The 19,999-nt window shown below is 41.6% G+C and overlaps 1 protein-coding gene and 1 long non-coding RNA gene across 2 annotated transcripts in view; one reads left to right on the forward strand and one right to left on the reverse strand.

Annotated features, from left to right (window-relative positions):
• Positions 1-5,153: 5,153 nt before the first annotated feature.
• LOC100718756 (sodium-dependent glucose transporter 1C-like) lies at positions 5,154-19,499 on the reverse strand. The gene is made up of 4 exons (XM_013149006.3): positions 19,127-19,499; positions 12,256-12,424; positions 11,488-11,604; positions 5,154-7,988 (listed from the first exon to the last, which is right to left on the reverse strand). Exons 2-4 carry the CDS (start codon positions 12,302-12,304, stop codon positions 6,994-6,996), a joined length of 1,161 nt encoding a protein of 386 aa, XP_013004460.1. The 5' UTR covers positions 12,305-12,424; positions 19,127-19,499; the 3' UTR covers positions 5,154-6,993.
• Positions 19,500-19,534: 35 nt separating this feature from the next.
• The window catches only part of LOC134470337 (uncharacterized), a 53,567-nt gene continuing 53,102 nt past the window's right edge, over positions 19,535-19,999 (forward strand). The window contains exon 1 of the long non-coding RNA XR_010048943.1: positions 19,535-19,875. This is a non-coding gene — a long non-coding RNA (uncharacterized LOC134470337). The remainder of the gene's footprint in view (positions 19,876-19,999) is intronic.

The following is a 19,999-nucleotide window of genomic DNA, read 5'->3' on the forward strand; positions in this document are numbered from 1 at the left end:
CCTGGCCCATGACCACCTCTAGCTTGCAGGAAGGGGTTGACTTCTTCTTGGTTCTTTTCCTGAGATGCAGGGCTGCCTCTGGATCACAGCAATAGGTTGGCCCAGCCCACGACTCCTGCTGGCTCAGTAGAAGGTGTTGGCTTCCTCTTAGTTCTCTTCCTAGGATGTATGGTTGCCTCTGGCTCATAGCAATGGATTGGCCCAGCCCATGACTCCTGGTGGCTCACCAGAAGGGGTTGACTTCTTATTAGTTCTCTTCCTGGCTAGATCCAGGGTTTCAATTTCCATTATTACTAAGGGCAAGGATACAAGTTAGCCAGTGACAGTACTGGGGGAAAAAAAGCAGGGTTGGAGGGTGATGTGTAACTCCAGATTAGCAGACTTGTGCAAGAGATTTTCCTGCGGGCTTTAAAGAGGCTGCCATGTTGAAAGGATCCCATGAGAAACTCACATGGCAAGAAATTTTGAGAGGCCTCACAGAAATGAAACTAGCTGAAAGTCATTGTGAAACAAAGACTCCAGTCTACAACAGTGAAGAACTGATTATTTCTAGGAAGCATAACAAGAGCAAATGTGAATGCCTGACCCTTGAACCTGCACTCTGCCGGTGTTCTACTTCTCAGCAGATGGCAACTCTATCTTTCCTTGTGTGCTGTTCAAAATTAGTAACTGTGAATCCCCTACATTTGTGTGGGGATGTATGTATGTGCTTTATTTATTTATTCATTTGTTTGTTTTGCATTAAAGGGGAGCAATTTGTTAGGAATGTATGTGTATTATTTGTTTGTTTGTTTGTTTGTGACAGCATCTTGCAAAGTTACCCAGGATGCCCATGAACTTGTGGTCTTTCTAGCTTGGTCTCCTGAATAACTAGGGTTACAACAATGCACTACCATGCCAGGGCACCTCTGTGCCACCTTCGTTCTTTCACAATGTTGTTTTTTGGTATTTGGGGTCCCTTGTGATGCTATGTGAATTTTAGGTTGATTTATTTTATTTTCTTCCTTTCCTTTGTTATTTTCCCTCCATCCCTTCTTCTCTCCTCCCCACACCCTGATTTTCCTGTCTTTTGTTCACTGGGGATTTAACCCAGGGCCTCATGTGTCCTATACAGGAGCTCTACCACTGAGCTACATTTCCACCCCAATATTCCCTGCATTGTCAACATATTGTGTTTTCTACTGTTATGATCTTTTTTCTGTAAATATAACCATGTCATTCTTTGCTAATAGTTTCTCTCACTGAAGTTTGAATGGTTTTTTGAGTACCATTTTCGCTCGCTCTATAGCACAAAATTTTTGGTTGGTACTTGGAAATTTTGAATAATGTACACTGAGAGCTCTGAATACTGTTTCTAGGCTGGTGGTGTAGCTCAGTATTCTAGGGCTTGGAAAGCATAGATGAGGGCCTAGCTTTCAACTGCAGCCCTCTATCTCTGGGACTTGTGATTCTTTGCTTGTATTTTTCTTTAATGATGCCTAATACATAAAGTTCCAAATGTCTCATTGCTCAGCACAGTTTCCCAGTTTTTGAGGTGTCCCCAGTATTCTGGATGGATAGTTATAGAGGCAGGTTGTTCTTCCTATTCCTCCATTAGATTAGACAAGTAGTTTTGTCTAGAGTTTCTTGGGAAGCGTGCAACTTAAAGTTAAGGATAATCTTGGTGAAAACATCAGACTCTTCACTTCAGATAAAATTTACATTTTGTCTTCCTTCTTTGTGATGCCTTTTATCCTGATGTCCCCCAAAGCCTCATGCAGTCATAGGAGAGCTTTTTTGGAGGTGGCTGGATCTAGGGTGTGTGATGCGGGGATTACATGCTAGCAGCAATGGTGTGATGCCAGGATTCAGGGCACTCCACTAGGGTGTGAGTGCTGCTCACCCGAAGGGAAGCCCTGGATGGAATATAAGGAACAAAAAGAATGTTTGCTGCTGTTGCTGCTGCTGGTGCTTCCTGCCTGCTCTGTGATGTCCCTCTGCCACACCACTCTGTTTTGGAGCCAGCCGATTATGGATGGAGCCTCTATAACCTGTGAGCCAAAATAAACCTTTCCTCCTTCAACTTTGGGTGTCCGGTATTTTGTCTCAACAACGAGAAAAATAACCGAAACCTTCCTTCCTTCCTCCCTTCCTTATTTCCTATCTTCTGCCCTCTTCTTTCTTGCTTGCTTACTTGCAAATCATAATGTTATTCTTGTGATCATGGCGCCATATGAAAGCCCAGTACGGAAACATAATTTTTCAAGTAACCTTCAACTCATAGCACATTTACTGATTAGTCCACAGAAGATGAGAGCGCTCACACCTTATTTCTCTGGGGTGCTGTGTGGTGATTCAAGAATTACTCCATGGCGGTCCTTTGGTGGAAGAATACATCTTCTTACCAGAAGTACCTCTGTGAAAGTTAAAGTTCCTGGGCATTCACTGCTGGTACCAGTGTCTCTGCCAAACCCTGAGCTGGGGCTGGAGTGGGGGCAGGGCCCTCTGTGATCACCTTAGTTTGATACAGTGGGTGTGGGAGCCCAGAACTGCAGGAGTCCACACAGTTGCAACAAGTGGCTCCGCCCAGCTCCTCCTGTCAATGGTTCTCCCCAACGCTGCCACCCCTGTCACCTGTGTCCTTACCTCTGCCTCTGAGGAGCTCTTGGCTCTTGGTCCCCAAGGTTAAGGCTCGCTCTCTCCATAGCCCTGGATTGACCCCTGGCTCCAAGCAATAGGCCAAATCCAGTAGGCTGATGCAATATCTGATCCCATCCTTTTATATTTTCATTTTGCTCTCCTTACTGTGGGAAGATGCCTAGGCTTTCCCACCGAGCTAGATATGTAGCACTTATGTATTCTGAGGTAGGTGCCCCCTCGGTGACCCAAGTTATGCTAGAACTTGCCATTTTCCTGCTCCAGCCCCACTGAGGGCTAGGATTTTATGTGTGGGATTTCAGCTTGCTCTGTGCCTCCTTTAATGTGGTCCTGTACTATGCAGTCCAACTTACTTAAAAGTAAAACTAAAAGTTGAGATTGAAAATAAATTTTCTTACCCAATAGTCCCTGAATTAATTTGGTAGCATTTGGGGGTAAATCAGTTATTATAATATTTCTTTTGCATTTTGAACTTTCCTGAATCTGTGTGTGTGCTGAAAAGTATTTCATTAGACAATTCATTTTTATTTACTTGCATTTTTATTACTTGTGCGAATAAGGGCCCTTGGAATCCTGACACATTACAACTGGCCTTGTGGTACAGGGCTGAAGAATCATTGCAAATTCTATACCAGTTTGGCCAAGTTTCACCAAGACTCTAGCCTGTCACCCTACCAGACTGTTGTGGCTCAATGTGGCTCCTGAGGTTCTTGGGGTTAAGGACCGGCGAGAGGATGAGAAAAATAAAGAAAAGACAAAGCTGGGATCAGATGGAGCTCTTATCCTCCTGATGGGAGGAAAGGAACTGCTCAACCACTGTAGCACGTTTATTTATCCACTGGGAAAGATGATGTCAATTTTAGCCCCTCTGCCTAGCAACCCATTGGTGGACAGGCCTGGGTCCCTTGTCTTCTGGGTGCTGAAACAAAGCTTGTTTTGGTCTTTCTGTTTTTTCTGGGTTGGTCTTTTTTTAGCCCCACACATGTGATCAATCTCCAGCTTCCACAGCTCCGTACAACAGACCACACATTTGCAAGTATCTATTCCTTCTTTTTCGAGGATGTATTTATCCTGTGACTGTCTCAACATTGTATCTTAGAAGTGTACTACTTTTTTAGTGTGTGTGTGTGTGCATGCACGCGCAGGTGCACACTTGCTGTTGGGAATTCAGACCAGGTCTTGCACATACTACCCAAGTGCATTACCGCTGAGTTATATCCTCAACTGTAGTGGTTTACATCTAGAAGTTCCTTAAGAGTCTCATGCACTCATAAGTGAGGCTTTTGGAAGGCAATTGGGTAATGGGAGCATTGTAGTCAGGAGTTGTGAGAACAGTTAGAATCAGGACACAGAATTTATATTATTTATGATGGTCACCCAGAGTTAACACAAGAAAGTGCAGGAAATCTGTCCCAGCACTAAAGACATAGAATATTCAACCAAGGGCCTGAATCCACAGTAATGCCCTACATGAGTCCAGATGAAGACCTAGAGCCCATGACAATGCCTCTGACAAGTCCAACTGGAGGTCTGGAGCCCATGAGAAGGACTCACACCAATCTGTTTTATGGATCTGTGCAGAGAAGGCCCAAAGGTCAGTGGTGGAAGCTAGAAAGTCCATGCCAGCAGGATGAAGGAGCTGTGCTGGTAGTTGAGGGTTCTATGCTGGAACTGAGAAGTCATGCTCAAAACAAAGACCAGGGTTTTTCTGAAAAGCACCACATCCATCCTCAGTGACATGGAGGCCCCAAGCTCCTTCAACAATAAAAATAGTCGAGTACATGCCAAGAAGCCAGCATGATGAGTTTGTCCTGGAGACCAAGCAGCTCACGTCTTCCCTTCGGAGCCAGGAAACGATACTCAATGTAAGGACCAGAGCTCCTCCAATGTGAACCACAGCCACTCTTACCAACAAGGTCCCAAGTTGCTCTGATGGCAATGGTCGAACTCACACTGGAGAAGCTAGTCACAACAAGCTCCTCCAGGAGAACCAACAGCTCAAACAGCAACATGTAAGAGAAACCACAATGCCTTACTTCTTCTCCATATCTCTTATTTATGCTGGCAACTTTCCTCAGGTGGAACATCTATGCTCAGCACCAGGCTGATTTAATTCAACTGGCATTAAGTTGACCATCAGTTTTTAATCCATAACAGGGAGCTTATAGCTGTTTTGTGTTAGGAGGTAAGGTCTTGTTAGAAGAGGTAGGCATTAAGGGCATGGCTTAGAGGATTTAGCTTCCTCCCTAGCTTCCCCCTTGATCTCTCCATTTCCATCATCATGATGTGAGGTGCTGTCTTCTATTTCACCTCTCGGCCATGCTGCCCTGCCTTGGAGTCAGCCAACCAGACTAAAACCCTACAAACTGCGAACCAACTTATTATACCTCTCCTTCTTTAAGTTGTAGGTGTTGAGTACTGTCGTGTCCAGGGGTGTGTGTAATTGCAGCTCTGCTGTCTGAGAAGCTCACTGAGATCATAAACTCAACACCAGTAAAAAAATTAAGGATACAATGTTTAAAGAAGGGGAGACACTTTATTGGAAAAGAGGGAAAAAAGAGAAGATAGATTGATACTGTGATAAATCAGCACAGGGGCTCCAGAAAAGTGGAACAGCCATGGGTCCTTTGTCCCCACTGTTTTAATACCTGGAACTTGCCACAATGCAATTGATTCCCTGGGCTGTCACTGACGGATCTCTGGCCTTAACATCTTAACCCTCATGCCATTCTCTACATGCACATGCCTAAGGCCCTGCTTATGCTTTTCTCTGAAATTTGTGGGCTGGTTAGAAGGAGTTTTACAGTCAAGGTCATATTAACAATTAGGTAAGGAGTTAGTGCACTAATACACTGACCCTAGAGTAGAAGTACATTTCAACTTCAGAGAAAATTAACATATAAAATAACTTCTCTTCAGGGCTGGAGATGTAGCTCAGCAGGAGGGCACTGGCCTGGTATACACAGGACCCTCAGATCAACCCTAGCAACACGAAAAACAAATGAATAAACCTTTCCTTTAAAAATGCCTGCAAAAGACTATAATCTCCATAAATGAATGAGTTACTATATTTCACTGAATCTAAGCCAGATTATAAAATGCAACATATGTATATGGGAAATAATTTTGTCACAATATTAAGTGATCATTGATTATTGCCATGTGCAGATTTCAAAGACATTAAATGTAAGAAGAAAAGATAGATCTTAGGATCGATAAGACTCAGCAGGAAAAATTACTCTTCATAAATTTATCCAAATAATCAAACATTAAGTACATTAAATTAGCACATGTTCATAATCTGTAACACATGCTAAACTATTATGTTTGTTACATTTATCTGAAATGAGGGATGGGCTGGAACTTAAATTGATTTCTAGAAGATATCTTGCAAAAACTGTAAAACTTAAGGATTTTCAATTTGGAAATTATCCATTTTCATTTGGAGAATCACAGAAAAGGAGAGGATAGGGGTGAGGCCTCTGTAAAGTGTCTCTGTGGAGAGCAGGAGGAAACAGTCAAGGACTAAAGCCAGGATCTGGGGACACTGCTCTGTGTTCTCTTCACAGAAGTAAAAGATCAAATGAGCCATTAGTGTTCTTTGCTCCATGCCTATAGACAATGTAAAGCAATCAAAATTGTTTTTATATATTTAGAAGGATGGTCTTTCATATAACTATGCTCTTCAACTTCCCAGGTAGCATACAAGTACCCAAAAATCCATCAGATCCTCCATGGTTTCATTCTATTAGAAACTATGTAATTTCTCAAAAAAAAAAAAAAAAGAAGTTTTCTTTGCATTCTCTGAAAGATGGAAGACAAAAACATATCCTATCATCCTAATGACAAATACTAGTCTTGTAAAGATCTTTCCATATGAGACAACTTGGCAGTTTATGGAAGACTCTGGGAATTACAGAACATTGCAAAACTTTTCTGTATTTACTATACATGGACCCAGAAACTTTGATCTCCAAAGCATGTTGAAAATCTACCAATGCTGTGCTCTGACCCACCCTTTCATTAGTGGTGCTAATTCAAGGACAGTAAGTAATCCGTCTTCCCCAAGTATTTTTGTCCTAGGTTCTGGAAAATTGCTTCATGGGGAAACTGCTTCTATCCATGGAGAAGATTCAAATATTAATGCATCTGAGAAAAATTTGTTAGAGACTTCAGCTGTTCTCTATATCAAAATATTTTTACTGAGAGTGAGGACTGCTTTGAGTTTGAGGACAGGCTAGACCACATAAAACCAAAAATGAATATCCCTCCTTATAGATTGCTTCACTGCATCATTTCAACCACTTCAAAATCCATTTGCTCTATTCTTCTGCACCCATTCCTTCATTTTCTTCTTCATAGCCTAGAACTAGAGGGCAAAGCTTTCTGGTCTTTGATCTTTCTGTTTTGTTTTTGCTGGTGACCCAGAGGCAAAGTGGCTAACTTATACATCACAGGGAATAATGCAGCAGTGAATATTGCTGACCCCAAACACGTGTACAGGACTACTGGCAAACCTGGGTATTCTCCCTGAAGAATTCCAATTACTGCAGGAATAGCCATGTCTCCCAGACAAGCACCAATGACAAAAAAAGCCGCAGACTTCCCACTTATGCTTGTGTACTGCTCAAGCCAAGAAATACCGCTGGGAAAGGTGGTGGCCATCGAGGCCCCATACACTGAGCTGGCTATCCACAGACAGAGTGGGTTCTTGTCAAAAAGCACCAGGAATAAAGATGACACCAGGCTGCCAATGTTGCTCACCACAATCATGGTTCCAGGCTGTAAACATGTAGCAAAGAAGATTGCCAGGCCCCTGCAGGCTGCAAAGGCCCCCCAGAAGGCGGAGTTCAAGCCAGCCGCCTCGCTCTCCTCCATGCCAACGTGGGTGGTTGCAAATGAGAAAACATAAGAGCCATAGGTTACCTCAGCTCCAACGTAAAAAAAGAAGAAGAGGAAGAGGAGGCAGAGCAGGGCTCTGTGATATTTAGCTCTTCGAGATGCCTGAGCAGACGCTGTTGATTTTTCATGCTTTGAGCTTTTCTTGAAGAACAGAGCAAACAGGAAGACAGAAACTACAAAGATGTAAGTGCCGATAGCAGCATAAGCCCACAGTAAGTTCAAGTCATCAGGCGCTGCAAACAGAAGGCCTGGGTCGGCTTCAGGAGATCGGTTGAGGGCTGGAGGGTGAAGGTGAGGCTCTGTGTGGTTTTCAGGTGACGCTGTTGTCCCCAAGGCCAGTTTTGCCAGAATAGGAGCCAAAAAGGCACCCAAGGCAAAACTGAAGTGTAAGGCTTGCATATGTGGGGCTCCTTTGTCCCCCCATAGAGCCAAGATAAGGACATTTCCACCTACCAAGGAAAGATGGGGAAATGATCGAAGTTATACACAGCAGTTTAGTAAAAACAAAACAAAAAAAAAAACCCCAAAAGTAATTCATTGCTATCAGAGAGAGGATGAGTCTGTATTACTACTTTGTGATAGCCTCACAAAGCCTCACAAATGTTAGTGAACATTGCACCTAATTCAATTCTGTGATTAAGGAATTCTAACCCGTTGTCTCCAGAGAACTATGCATTGTTTTTTTTTTTCTTTTTTTTTTTAATTTTATTTAAGGAGAAAAGAAAAAAAAAGCAGGGAAAGGGTACAAGTTATACAGATTTACAGAAAAAAAATGAACAGTAGGAAATCACTAGTTAATGGATTACATATTGTCATCTTAGAAATAATTGTTCAAGTCACAAAATTAAAGCTTGTAAAGTGGACATTCCATCAATGATAATGCAAACAGTTCTGTTCATTGATCCAATAAAACTCTGTGATATCATTTTCTATCTTATACACTTAAATATACATGCAGTTATATAGTTTGGAGCACTTTCTTTTCCTCTCTTTTGTACCATGACTATTACACATTTTGGGTTTCATTGCTCCCACGGTTCTTATTACTTTTTTGGAAGAGAGTAAAACCAAATGTGACATAACAGAACAGAATCGGTCAAGTCAAAAGGGTGGACATAATAGATAATGTAAAAACATAATACAAGGTGATCAACAATGGTTACCATAATGCCTCCCGCTATCTCTAATAGAATTGCCTATATCGTTAGTTATAATACAATTGAACAAAACAGTAAAGAATAAAACCGACAAAACCAAAACATTGGAGACACTGTAGGTCTTCAAAAGTAGATAAAAGTCAACAAGAATGGGCGTCATAATGAATCTCATTATCTGGTGGTGAAACACTATTCTGCTTAAATGGTTATGTTTTGATCTGCGCTGTTTCGTTGTTATGCCTTCTTTTATCTCAATCTCCACTCCATTAATTACTTTTTTATCTTTATCCTTTTAATTAAAGGAAAAAAATAGCAGGATATATTATAGTAACCCACTTTGACTTTTCATTACCTTGATTTAAAGCCCTGTATTACTCTCACCATCTGGTTTTTAACTGATGTTCCCCTATTCTGTTTTGCTGGATAGTATCTGGTTCGAAAGTTTAGGCATCAGCTGTAAAGATAATGAGAACTATGCATTGTAACATCTCTACGCACACATAGAATTGTATTAGTGGTGAATAGCTGACTCTCAGAACCAGGTACACTAGCAATTTTTTTAACACTAAGAATTGTATCCAAGGAGCACTGAGGGGGTGCCTGGCCCAGTTTCATTTTTTGTTTTGAGAGAGCATCTTACCCAGCGGCAGCTTTCTTGCACTTGTGCTCTTTCTACCTCAACCTACTGAGGCATAGGCTATCTATCTATCTATCTATCTATCTATCTATCTATCACATCTATCATCTATTGATCTATCTATCAATTAGATGCATGAAAAGAGAAGAAACTGCTCAAAAGGAAAAACAGTTGGGATGAAGAAAGGAGAAAAGAAGGAAATGGAAAAAAAATAAATATATATCTACACACAAGATAACTAAGATAATTATACTACTAATTTCTTCTAGTTCATTAAAAAGAGTGGTTTGTGCTTATATTGTTTGGTGAATTTTGCATGCCTGTGCCTTGTAATCTAACTACTTTAAAGATAATATGCAATATATTAACCAGGGTTAATTTTCTATTACCTTCTTTTAAAATTTTGTATCATTGTTTTTATTTTTTTCTTTAAAAAAAAAACCAAATAGATGCAAAACCCACATTCAAGACCCTGAATCTGCCAAGATTCTGCTGTGCCTAAAATAGGATGTAAGAACACCTTTTAGCACAGTATCTGCACTTACAGTGTCTCAGCACCTACAAGGTGAAAGGCTAGAAGCATTAAGTTTTTAGCTATCCCACCTAAAAATGAAATATTTTCAGGTAAACAGAATTCTAGTCAGGAGTGGTGGTACATGCCGGTAATCCCAATTCTCAGAAGGTTAGGTAGGTGAATTGCCATGAGTTCAAGGCCAGCCTGTATCTCATGGCCAGACCTTGTCTCAAAAACAAAACAAAACAAAACAAAATGAAAAAGACAACCATAGATAATGGGCATGATGGCACATGCTTGTACTCCCAGCACTCAGAGGCTATGGCAGGAAGATAATGACTTTAGGTTTAGTTGAGCTACATGGCGAGACTCTGTCTCATAACAATCTGTATTAATAAAATTCCACCCTGTATTTTTACAAGCAAACTAATCCTAAACAGTAAAATATTTCCCAAGTCTATCAAATAACATTAGACCAGAGAAGTGGGGTACATAAAGCTGACATTAGAGGCAAAGAAATATCATATACGTTATTTGATAGGTTTTCAAGGGCATAGTGACCATTGGATAAGCTCTCCTATAGTAAGGCAGGAACTTTTAAGAAAGAAAAGAACAGAACAGGAAGGAAAGTAGTACACACCACGGGTTCCTCTTTGCTCGACATGGTTACATTTTTGATTGAATGCTTGTTTCTATGCTTTTACAGCCAAATGATGGTTCCAAACTTGTTTTATCCCTTTAAAACAATTCACCTGTCTTTTTAAAAATTTTATTTTAAAGAGGATAAAACCAATACAGATAAACTAGTGTGATATAGGACTTCAAAACCCTGCAAAATCAGCAATAGTTACCATAATTCCTCTTGTTGTCCTCAAAATAGTTGCAGATACCTTCAAACATAGTAAAAATCAAACAGAACAAAATAGCACAGAAACAATAAAAACTGAACAGTGAATGTAATAAAGGACTTCAAAACCAGCTAATAGTAAATTCAAAATGGCTACCACAATACGTGTTGCTATCTTTTAAACAGCTGTTCATGACGTCGGATTTAACATAATCAACAAAACAAAAGAGAATAAAACCCAACCCAACAGAACAATGAAAATGATATGGTTTCCAGGAGGGATCTCTTCCTGGTGAGGCCTGGTCCCCCCACTGCAGTCTGAGAATGGCTCTGACTCACAGAGAGAGGCTTGGGTCTGACTGCTCCCACTCGAGCAGCAGCCAGGCATGGCGCTGGTTTCTACGCCTGGACCATCTCCTTGTGAGGCCTGGTTCTCTCCACCCATGGTCCTCGAATCTCATCTTTCTCATTAAATCGATTCCTCTTACACTGCATGATAAAACTCCCTTTTGAAAGGAAAGCCTTCTCAGCTGACCTGTAATTACCCACAGGATTCCCCGTGTCAATACCCTAAATCAACCGTCTTCCTTAAAGCCAACTCCCTCATGGTCACTTCTAGCTGGCTGCTCAAGACCTGGGGCTCTGATTGGTAAGAGGAGGGGCTGGCGGAAGGGTGGCTCTCACTGGGAGACCCATGAATGACTCAGTAAGTCCTGGTCATTTCAGAAATTTGCAAATTATTTCTCTAGTACTGAGTCCACACTCCCAGAGATGGCACTGGAGATCCACTAACCTGTGTCCAGAGCACCAGCTGCAGCACCAAACACAGACATCATGGCAATCAGTAACGTTGTTGTCTTGCAAAAAGGAATGAGGTAAAGGCCAACTGTGGTAGCCAACATCGATAACCCTGGAAAGAAAAGGTTAAAGTCAGCTATAAGAGACAATATTCACTATGGTCATGGGATAAGTCAATAAACAAAAATACCAAATGAAGCGCAACTAAAACTGGGTACTGGTGAGAAGGACAGAGTTACAGCTGCGGCAAGTTGTTATATTACTCAATCTTGTATAAGCTTTATGGACTATAAAATACAGTATTATAAAATTACATTGCCAGTTAATGCTAACACTATGAATAATCTAACTACAAAGAAGTTTTATAGCAAAAGAGACAGGCAAAAATTATTTACTTAAGTATGTCACACCCAGAAGCTGCAGACCCAGAAGCTCATTCTGATGGCTCTGGCCTGAGATCTGCTCCCTGTCCCCTAAGCAGAGCTTGGGGTCTCTAGTGTGGGCCCCTGGAGCAGTGCCCTAACTGCCCTGAAAGTTGGGAAGGCTCAGGATTGCACACACATCCAGCGGAGCTGTTTCCAGAGGACCCAGCACAGACTCCTCTCACTGCCAAGGTGAGAGCAAGGAGCCCGGCTTCCAGGAAGACACCTAATGCACCCATTTCTGTCATCAGCCATTCTGCAGGCTGCTGCTTTTCGTATGCAAGCCATATTGTAAATACATTTACAGCCACAAAGAAGGAAAAAAATCAGTGTTTTCTTACCCAGAAGTAAAACATGATTCATATATTCAAAAAGAATGCCACCAATCATAGAGCCACAAAAGAATCCAGAGGCCCGGCCAACAAAAATTAGAGAAAGACTGCTGATATTTCGGTTTACATTTGTTGCCAGATCTTGAAATGTAGGTCCCAGTATACCAACACTCAATCCCTAAAATTTAAAAAGAAAAAATGTTTTTACTTACAACCATTAAAATGATGTCGATTGTAAGTGGTAGCATTTTACACTGCAAAAAAAAAAAAAAAGTGCAAGAGGGGATTAAAATGTAGGGGATCATTCTAAATCCCACTGTCAGGAAAAATGTACAGTGCTAATGTATTATAGCTAGAGATACAGAGACCCAGGTTTCGTATACCACAACTCTCAATTTTGCAAACATTACCTAATTCTTTTGCCTTCTTATTGTAATTCTTTTCCTTTGTGAACAATACCTTAAAAGGACATGGTATATTAAAAGTTAATAAACCAGCTGGTGGCACATGCTTGTAATCCCAGGACTTGGGAGGCTGAGGCAGAAGGATTCTGCAGATTCGAGGCCAGCTTGGATTACCTATTGAGTTCAAGCCCAACCTCAACTAAATAAAGAGACCCTAACTCATAAAAAAAGATAAAATGTAACATTGAAAGTATTGTTGAAAGTGTTGAATATTTCAAAGTACATTACTCATATTAACATGAGAATTTGGATGTTAAAATGTTAAATTATCAAAGTAGCCTCATCTTAAAATTTAAATCAGCAAATTTCAGGTACACATTTTCTTTTTATAAAGTACATATATACAATCTGCTGGAAAGTAACATTTTTAAGTTTTGCTAAAGCTACGTTTTTTTTTTTTTTTTTCAAAAATCCCAGTCATCAAGAATATAGTCTTTAAGGCTTCTTTGGAATATTGCATATACATGCATAGAATTAATTTGAACAATGAAATGTTACTCAAAGACAATACATTGTCTTGTGTATGGTGGTAAGATAAATTGAGTTTAAAGCAGTCTCACATGTACCAAAGTGCAAACTACCTTACTGTATTAACAAACTGCAACCTAATGAAGAGTAGACTCCCAGTGTTTATTAGAAACTAAGGTTCATAAGGTAATTAGTGTATGTAATTACTACAAACAAGAGGAGGAAAACCCTATATGTAGCTATAAGAGGGAGACAATATGTGCATTGGAAAGGAAAAGGTATCATGTATGAATTTTTTGTATTGTGGTAAAAAGAGAGTGAATTTTGTCCTAAAATACAGCTGGATATTCTAAATCATGAATATGAAAAATATAGGACAGACCTGAATAAACAGGAACATTGTCAAAGTTTTGTGAAAGTTGAATTCTGTGACAGGAATTGTATGAGTGATGACAGTGGCTAAGACTAGAAGGAAATTATTTAAAATATTTTCTAAAAATTGAGCATTAATATCTAAAACACACTGTAAACAAGGAATTTTGGACTATTTATTGGCTGGCTGATAGGAAACTGTGAAGGATTTTTGTAGACATTTGAGGTCATTGGACTAGGAAACAAAGATTCTCTTTTCCAAGATAATTTCCTGTGTTCACATTGACTTTATTAGGTTTTCCATCACTTAGGAAAACTGAGTCTTTTCTATTAAAAGAGCTAAGGTTTTTCAATAACTATGCAACTTTCTGTATTTGCTTTTGAAGTGTCAATATCACTTTGGTTACTTACGAATAGTGTTGCAATTCTCTGTGATCTCGTTGTGAACCAGTGTTTTGAACCTTTGGTATTTTTAAGGAAACTTCCAAAATTGAACTTTAAATTGCTTTTTTCTTGACTTTGAATTAATTTTGGAATTTTGCAGATGAGCTATCTCTCTTTCTAAGAAGAAACTTTGAGTTTGATATATTAAATTATATGGAAAGCATTTTCAAATAATAAGTTAAAACTCTGAATTATATTTGCATGTACATTATATATGTTTCAGAAATCGAACAAAATTCATAGAAATCTAACAATCCTAGGGTAACATTACTAATCCTAATTCTAATTATTATTATTGCTATTTTTTTGGTACCAGGGATTGAATTTACAACCTCACACTTGTCAAGCATGCACTTATGCTGCTGAGCTAAACCCTTGGCCCCTAATTCTAATTATTAACTTTATATGTTGTATGCAAGAGCCCAGCAGAGTGGCACTGCCTGTAAACCCAGTATTGAGGAGGCTGAGGAGGGATGATGTCAAGTTATAGGTTACTCTGGGCTACATGGAGATACTATCATAAAAGGAAGGAGGGGATGGCCTGTCTCATTCTTTTTTTTAAATATACAACAGAAGTAACCAAATTTTTTTGTCAGTTGCGTCAATGTTTTAATGAACTCTCATCAGACCTTTAACCAGGGTTTTTTCAAGTCTTGTCCCTCACAGGTAGGTCAGTATTTCATCTGGTATTTCGCTGCGCCACCACCGGTTTGGTGTTCAGGGACATTCATGGAAAGGACTCTGTCAAGAGCAGGTTTCAGATAACTTAGGGTCCCTCCATTGGACTGGGTAAGAATTCTCAATAAACAGACTCACTGGCTCATAAACCTCAAGCTGATGTTTAACCCAACACTGAGCACAAGGCAGTGCTTATGTCACTGAGCTAAATCCCTGGCCCCAAGAATTAATTATATACTAAGGAAATGACTTGCAGATTTTCCTGCAAAATCAGCCAATACGGAAATTGTTGAGATATGCAATTTGACTGACCTCTGTAAAATTGATTCAGGTCTAATTATCTATGATAATCTGATTAATAAATAGTGCTGTACATGTGAACTAGAAAACATACTATGAAGAATTGCTAAGTTTGGGTGCCTGTCTGACTGCTTCTTGCTAAGTTTTCCAAGCTTCCATTATCAAAAGTGCTGCACTCCCAGACAGACTTAGTGGTACATTACTGCAAACCAGCTACTTTGGGAGACAGAGGGAAGAGGATTGTCTCATTGAGGCTAGCTTAGGAAATTTCATAAGCACAAGAAAAATAAAAAGGGGGCTGGAGATGCAGCTCAGTGCTTCTAGGGTTCAATTCATGTGCCACAGAGAGACAGATAAACACACATACACACACATACAGAGAGAGACAGAGAGAGAGAGAGAGAGAGAGAGAGAGAGAGAGAGAGAGAGAGGTACTGCACCCCAAGATGTATCATGGAATAGATAAAATGATTCAAATTAAGAGAAGATATTGAGATGGCAAATATTTTTGAATTGAAAAACGTCTCATAATCAATCTTTGGATTGTCAAATTCAGTACTGGTAAGAGAAAACACTTAAAGGGAACCCCACTAGACCTCTGAAACTATACCCCTGGGGGGGACCTTACGGTTAAGCTGACCAAGGATATCTCTCTCTACCCTAAATTTGGAGCTTTCCTCCAAGTCCACAGATTAAGACTTCTCTCCCATCTCAAAATCCTTCTCTCTTTCCCTCATTTCTTACTTTCCTAATCTCTTCCATACATTTTCAGTAAAATATATAGGGCCATATTTTGTGGGTAACTTTAGCAAAGGCTTATGCTGTAGCAAGAGGACTTGTGAGGTTTGCGGTCCAACATCCTCAAACCAGGAAATAATTTCACTACTGCCAGTGCTGCTCCACATTCCCACTCAGTCCCTTTGAAGCCCCAAGGAAAGAGTGAAAAACTTTTTGATATTGTAGACATCTCTCCTCTCTGCTCTCTCTGGAAATAGTACCCTGACCTTTCAAATTGATAACCTGATCACTGCCAAATACAGAAAAGCTCCATGAGAAAAGCAGCCTGCAACAAGTGTATCGTGCCTATACAAGACCTGGTGATTACCTGCTTGGCAATTGCTGTATGATGTCACTGTGTTAAAACTAGTAAGAACCCTTTCCACTAAATGAGACTGCTTTCTTCCATCGTGCCATAATGGGTGGAACCACAAAAAAGACTCACAATGGTGTTGTGCACACTTAAAGTAAACAAAAGCAACTGACTTTTATTGAACTGCCAGTAGGTGACCCTCTTTTCCAGCTCCTACACTGAGGCTGGAGAACTTGTCTACAGTGTTCTGATGCCTCACTGGTTCAGATCTTGCTCTCTGGGACTGGCTCACTGCCTTCTGAATAGCTTCCCCTGAAAGTCCCCACCCCTCTTATACTCAGAGGCCAAAACACTCAGTATCCACAATTACATCTACCTTGAAGTAAAGATTTTGTTTGTTTTTGATACCTGGAATCAAACTCAGGACCTTACGCTTGCCAGGCAGGCACTGTGTCACTGAGCTATATCCTTGGCCTAGATAAAGATCAAGTAGCTTCCGCCAAGGAAGTTTCCTGACAGGGTTTCTGGGAGGTCACTCTTGGCAGCAGTCGGGGCCAGGTGTATGGAATTTAAAACTAACATATTACCTAGCAATTTTGGATCTTGTAATGAATTAGGCTTCCTGGGAATTCAGAAGGGTAGAATCCACTCTTTGACAGGTAGGTGAGAAGATTCATTTTCAACCAAAATTCTTAGAACAAGATTGTTTTAGATGTCTTCCTTGCCCATGCTGGGGGCTTGTGTGTGGCCCTGGATGAAACTGAATAGCGTGCTTAAGTTTTTCTTCATTTCACATGCTACAGAAAGAGTAATTTAAAAGGTGGCTGAGCAGCTGGAGGTCTAGCTCAGTTGGTAGAGCACATGCTAGCAACGCACTAAGCCATAGTCGCAAATCCCAGCCTGAAAAGACAAAGTAATATATAAGAAATGACTTATAACAGTGCTGTGTTTTAGGCACCACCACTGAACACGTTAAGGAAAGTTCTCGGGGGTGGAGGGAAGAAGCACATGACGTGGTCACAGAAACAACCAGCAGTTGGTTTGCAAGCATCCTGAGTGGTGGGTGGTAGGCCAGGCAGTTACAGGGTGTTCTGTTCTTCACGTTTAGTGGGTCTCCAGGTTCCTGTGACTTGTGACTTGTAAGTGCACATATGGATACTTGTTTGGATCAAGCCATTTTATAGCTACCCACAGTCCTTAGTCAACATCACTGTCTGAACAAAGACTATGACCAATTGGACTAACTACTGTTGAGTTTTCTTTATGATGTAAACTTTGAATGGCTTGATTTAGAGCAGTTTGGTTCACGGAGATGCCCGTTAAAGAGTATACTTTAGCTTCTGGATATTACTGATGTACAAGATATCAGTAATATAACATCTCCTGAAAGTCACCCTCAAGTCTCCCTAGTGTGCTGTATGCCCTCGAGTGCCAAGTGTTTCTATGCAGCCATCCTTTGTACAATAAGTGAAACAGAAACACAAAGCATCAAGAATCACCCAAATCATTTGTTGTTGTCAATTGTGAACTACAGAATTAGACCCTCTTGGTTAATTATGATGGTTACAGTAAGGGTTGGCCAAAGATTTCAGGGAACCTCTCAAATTGGAGGCTGAACAAAAGCAGGGAATTGTTGCATTCAGTTCTAGCCTCTATCTGCCTGTGTACAAGGGGAACTGTAACCTACCTAAGCATTGCAATCTGCTTGTTTGTAGAACAAGTAGCTGAGCAACCAATGTTTCAGGCAGTCACAGGCTGCACACTGCTGGTGAATGTGCAAAGAAGAGGAATAAGCTGTAACTGGCGTCCCTTTCTTATTCTGTGTCTCAAACCCTGCCTGCCATGTTCGTGCATGGAATTTTCTGAACTCTTTCAGGTGCTGCCTGGCTTGAGTCACATCTTTCTAGAAAAAAGAGTGCTAAAATTAATTTTTCTTTTTAATGGCTATCAGCAAGATCTAAATAGTCACTGGTTTTTAGGGGAAGTTCCTTGGACTCTTTGAGAAAAAATGTTTCAACTCTTAACCTCACTGCTCTGCTCTAATGTATTGTGTGCCTCTCATTCAGTAGGAACAGTTCACAGATGAGAATCCAGGTTAGCCGCGCGGCACAGCAATCTGTTAACTTTGCAGTGCTCTGCTTTAAGCAGCAAAGTGGCCTTTGGAGAACCAGGAGCAGTTCAGGTTTCAGGATCAGGGTGTGTATAAGCCCACAGCAAGCATCATGTACAAAGAAGGAAGGATAAGCAATGACTAATTTATTACTTCCTGACTTCTAAAACCTGGCACAGTGAGATCACCATGCACTGCAATGATTTCTTTCTCCCCACCCCTCCTCCCCCCATGCTGCCTCCAGCCACCAAACCATTCTAAGAAACAAGGTGGTTCTGATAGAGATGCTAAGTGACCAAAATTAACTCCTTTCCAGGGACTCATACTCCCAACTACCCAGGATCTCAATTGCCAAGTGTTAGTGGGAAAGATTACCACAAATATGAAATTGAGGGGAAGCCCAGGGGCTTGGGGCAAAAGGCTACTTTTAGCCATGTACACTTAAGGCTCCGAAGGCTCCATTAATGTTTGTGGACAGAGTAACAGATGTTCCTCACTCTACCACTTAATCGGTAGTTTGATTTGGAAAAGCCATTTTCCTCTCTTGACTAGTTTTCTAGCTGCAAAATTAAGTGACTGGCTGAATTTGAATTTGGCCACTAGAAACAGGAAATCCCAGAAACGTGATTCTTCTGTGTAGTAATTTGACATGCGGTAGAACAGTGGCTAAAGGCCTGGGTAACCCTTCTTATGTCTCCCCAAAACACCAAAGAGACAGGAAAATTTGCTGCAGTGGGAAAACAATGTACTAGGAAAATCAGTTTCTCACTTGACAGTAGCCCTCCGCGATTATAGTTGTGCCCGAGTGTCAGATGAGGAAACTGAGGCCTAGGGAGACTGGCTAATGACGCAAGGTGACAGTGTGCTGGGACCAACATTAAGACTCCCGACTGGGAAGGCAGCGTTCTCTGCAGGGAACCTCTCAGGCCTGGAGGGTTCAGCCCCAGCTCTCACCAGCCCCAGGTAGGCGGCATACACGATCACCGTGGTGAACCAGCGCAGCGCGCTCCCTGTCCGGGCGCTCGGCGGCACCGCCACCGCCTTCGGCTCAGGATCCCGGGCCGCGGCATCCTGGTGTCGCTGCACAGCAGCCGGGGCCCCGGCAAAACCGCGCTCCGTTTGCAGCTCCAGCTTGGCGGCGACAGAGAAGTGGTCTTGCAGCCGCCGAGCTTTTCTTTGCCGGACCTGGTGGAGCGCGGAGCCCTGGTCCTTCCCTGCCCGCAGGTTCCTCCCGGCGCTGCCTCCCCCAGGACCCGTCCCGCATCCCGGCCTCGCGAAGGCGGACTTTGGACCGCACGTGTGTCTCGGGAAATGGACTCGCGCGCTCCGTGCGGGTCACGTGATAGAGAGCTTCGCGGTTACGGGACCGACCTTTAACCCGGAAGCTAATGTGGTTTCCTAGGAGACCAGAAAGGTCTCGGGTACCGCAACACCAAGGCCGCGGAGGCCAGTAGAGTCCTGTTCAGTGGCTGAGTGAGCTGGTGCTGTACCCCCGGAGCAAACAAATTGAGGGATAAGAGTCCCAGACCGTTAGGAGGAAATGCGGGCCAAGAACTACAGGTGGGAACCTCGCGCGCTGGGGAGCCGAGGGACCGGAAGGTGTTATCCTCAGAAACCTCCCAACGCCCACCATGACTCCCAAGTCGGAGGGTTCTCAGTCAGTCGCGAACTTCTTCACTTCACAAATATTTTTTAACCTCCGGGTAAGCTTTGATGTTTAACATCTCCATGAATCCTCACCATCACGCTCAGAACACCATTTTAGCCTCGTTTCCTGAGTAGGAAAATTAAGATACAAAAAATAATGACCATCTGGCCCAAGGGCAG

The sequence above is a fragment of the Cavia porcellus genome, unplaced genomic scaffold (genome assembly GCF_034190915.1).
Source record: "Cavia porcellus strain 051 isolate PalLab524CR breed Dunkin Hartley unplaced genomic scaffold, mCavPor4.1 scaffold_7, whole genome shotgun sequence".
Classification (NCBI taxonomy): domain Eukaryota; kingdom Metazoa; phylum Chordata; class Mammalia; order Rodentia; family Caviidae; genus Cavia; species Cavia porcellus.

Excerpts from the sequence above, each read along its gene's own strand:
- LOC100718756 (XM_013149006.3), bottom strand. The coding sequence starts at position 12,304 with ATGATTGGTGGCATTCTTTTTGAATATATGAATCATGTTTTACTTCTG. Across the intron at positions 11,605-12,255 it reads GAATCATGTTTTACTTCTGG|GGTTATCGATGTTGGCTACC; the intron begins GTAAGAAAACAC and ends TTTTCTTTCCAG. Across the intron at positions 7,989-11,487 it reads AGCTGGTGCTCTGGACACAG|GTGGAAATGTCCTTATCTTG; the intron begins GTTAGTGGATCT and ends TTTCCTTGGTAG.